General features: G+C 36.6%; 1 protein-coding gene across 2 annotated transcripts in view; it reads left to right on the forward strand.

The window, feature by feature from the left end:
• The window catches only part of Usp16 (ubiquitin specific peptidase 16), a gene marked incomplete in the record, with an annotated part of 38,034 nt that overhangs the window by 23,654 nt on the left and 10,996 nt on the right, over positions 1-3,384 (forward strand). For both annotated transcript variants that reach the window (XM_013504009.1, XM_013503999.1), the window contains 2 exon segments: positions 1,986-2,064; positions 3,291-3,384. In XM_013504009.1, coding sequence (XP_013359463.1) covers positions 1,986-2,064; positions 3,291-3,384 — 173 coding nt within the window.

The following is a 3,384-nucleotide window of genomic DNA, read 5'->3' on the forward strand; positions in this document are numbered from 1 at the left end:
ACCGGGAACCGAACTCACAACCTTGCGCTTGCCAGGCAGGCGCTTTGCCACTGAGCTAAATCCCCAGCCCCAACATTTTTTTCTATACCAGCTTTTTCAGCCAGTGTCTTTTACTTCATTAGAATACATCAAGAGAATTAGAAATGGTTCACTTTTTTTTTTTTTTTTAGCTTTTTGAGAGACAGGGTCTCACTATGTAATTTAGGCTGACTTCAAACTCACTATGTAGCCCAGGCTGGCCTTGAACTCATGGCAATCCTCCTGCCTTAGCCTTCCAAATCCTGGGATTATAGGCATGTGCCACCATGCCTGGCTTACATCACAAATTTTTTTTTTTTTTTTGGTAACGAGGAATCAAACTCAGGACCTTGTGCTTGCCAGGCAGGTGCTTATGTCACTTAGCTATCTCCCTGGCCCCACAGAGTTTTTGATTTTTGCTTTTGGTGCCAGGAATCAAACTCAGGACCTTGTGCTTGCCAGGCAGGTGCTTATGTCACTTAGCTATCTCCCTGGCCCCACAGAGTTTTTGATTTTTGCTTTTGGTGCCAGGAATCAAACTCAGGACCTTGCACTTGCCAGGCAGACACTTGTGCCACTGAGCTATATCCTCAGCCCTTGTGATTCTTTTTTTGAGATGTATTGGTTTACTTACTGTTTTTTGTTTTTTGAAGTTATCCATGTCATTTATTTTGATTTTTTTTTTTTTTTTTTTTTTCTTTTTTGGTATGTGTGTGCTGCTGGGAGTTGAACCTAGGACCTTATAGATGCTAGGCAAATGTTCTACCACTGAGCTACATCCTAGTCCCTACTTGCTGTTTTATTTATTTATTTTTTTAAAATTTTTTTATTTTTTATTTTTTTTGGTTTTTCTCTGGTACCGGGAACCGAACCCACGACCTTGCGCTTGCCAGGCAGACGCTTCGCCGCTGAGCTAAATCCCCAGCCCCCCTACTTGCTGTTTTAAGCAATAATTTTTCTTTTTGTTTTTTTTTCCGGTACTGGGAATCGAACTCACGACCTTGTGCTTACCAGGCAGGTGCTGTGCCGCTGAGCTAAATCCCAGCCCCTTAAGCAATAATTTCTCTTTAAAGCTTCTGTTGATTAGTCTATACCAGGAAAACTGCAGAGAAGATATTTCTTCCAAAACAGTTCCTAGTTATAGCACAACTTTACTTTGTTTCTGAGTGTGATATAATAGAACTTTTTTGAATATAGGAAGTATTTTTATTTTGTAAGAATCAAGGAGCATGTTTTTTTTTTTGGTACTGGGAATCAAACTCAGGGCGTTGCACTTGCCAGGCAGACACTTATGCCACTGAGCTATATACCCAGCCCAAGGAACATTTGTTGCATTTAAAAATTTTTGTTAATTGCCAGGATGTGAAATAATATACTTGGGGATGTAGATATAATTAATAATTATAATAGCAACAGTGATAACAATATTTAATTCTATATTCATTTTATGTGAAACACTATTAGTGTTTTATATGAATTACCTTACTTGGTTCTCACAGTCATCCTGCGAGGTAGATGCTGTTATTGTTCTCAGTCTATGGATTCTGAAGCGAGGGTGTACAGATTAGAATCTAGTTCACGGTCACCCTGGAATGACGGAGCTTGATCCCTAGGTGCTAGAGTCAGTACCTGTAGTTCTCAAGTAGCCACTCTGCATCTAGGGCAAGTTATGTCAGAGTCTCTCCTAAGGAAGTGGGCATCTTCACAATAGCTTTGGTATGAATAGGTTTATAGTCTTAATAAGAAAGTACCTTTATTCAAGCATTGGGGATTGCTTTATAGGCATAATTCTTCTTAGCTCCTGGAATTAATTTTGGAAATGTGATTTTAGAAACATTAATTTTAATTTCAGTAAATCTGGGGAGCTATATCTTGAACCTTTCTTGACTTGATTACATATTTTCTAAGGAAAATAAGTATAAAATTAAAATTTAATAGTGTATATATATCCATTTTATTACTTTTAGAGAGTGAGTAAAGGAATTCTTAAAGCATTTGGTAATTCTACTGAAAAATTGGATGAAGAACTGAAAAATAAAGTTAAAGGTAATGTCTTACTTTTTCAACTAAAACACTATAGTTGAATTCCTCTGTAACCTTAGGACAGGATTTCTGGCACATGTATTTCAAATTTATAATAATGTATAATTTCTTTATATCACACTGGTTTTAAAAAATATTTAGTAGTTCAAAGATGAATATTTTAGAAAAATTAAATTGTTGTATGTGCTTTTTTTTACATTATTATAGTAAAATTTATAGAACTAATGACATCATGATTTTCTTTTCCAAGGAGTTAGAATTATCGTTAGAAGTAATACATGAATCACACTTACTGGTATGAGTTATCAGTAGCTGGTTATTAATATGGAGCCAATTTAGGTGTTTTTTGTCTTTGAGACAGGGTCTTGCTATGCAGTTCAGGCTGGCCTTGAGCTCACTTTGTAGCCCAGGCTGGTCTCAAACTCGCAATGATCCTCCTGCGTCAGCCTTCTGAAGTGCTGGGATTACAGGCGTGTGCCACCATACCTGCCTATGTGGTTGTTGAGTACTTAAAGTATAACTAATGAAACTGAAGAACTAAATTTTTATTTAATTTTAATTAAATTTAAATGGCCATAACTAAGCATTACTATTATTGTAAAGCTCAGGTTCCAATCAATTTGTAGTAGCATTGTCTCCTATGTAGACCCTGGCCAGTGACCGAGAACCCTGGCTGTTGACACCGTTTGGCCTAAATGTTCTTCATAAATGGATACCTGTCATTTGAATAATTTCATATATCTGGAAAACTAGGTAATCAGGAAATAAATGTATGTCACCTTATATTAAATTTAAAATCATTTCTGGGGACATAGAAAAACCCAAAGAGATTTTGCATGAAAGTTTTTTTTCTTAGTTTTTTGAGATGGGGTCAGTCTGACCTTGAACTCATTATGCAGCCCTGGCTAGCATTGAACTTATGACAATACACTGCTCCTGTCTTAGCCTCCTGAGTGCTGAGATTCTAGGCATATGCTACCACTCCTTGTTCTGAAATATTTTCCTAAAGTTTTTGTTTCGTCTCCCAAGTTTGCTACTACAGTATCTTTCATCAGGACCTACTGAATGTTCTACTGTGAGGGCTCAATCAAGGGAGTAAAATATTACTCATCCTATTCTGATCTAATCGTTTTACTAATGGAATAGCTGATATAGAAAGACTTGCTGGGTTGCACAGTGTTTTACTCTGACTAATCTTGGGTAAAAGATGAAAACTTTTTTCTTTATAGATTATGAAAAGAAAAAATCAGTACCAAGTTTTGTGGATCGCATCTTTGGTGGTGAACTAACTAGTACAATCATGTGTGATGAATGCAGGACTGT

The sequence above is a fragment of the Chinchilla lanigera genome, unplaced genomic scaffold, assembly GCF_000276665.1.
Source record: "Chinchilla lanigera isolate Chin_1 unplaced genomic scaffold, ChiLan1.0 scaffold00006, whole genome shotgun sequence".
In the NCBI taxonomy this organism is placed as follows: domain Eukaryota; kingdom Metazoa; phylum Chordata; class Mammalia; order Rodentia; family Chinchillidae; genus Chinchilla; species Chinchilla lanigera.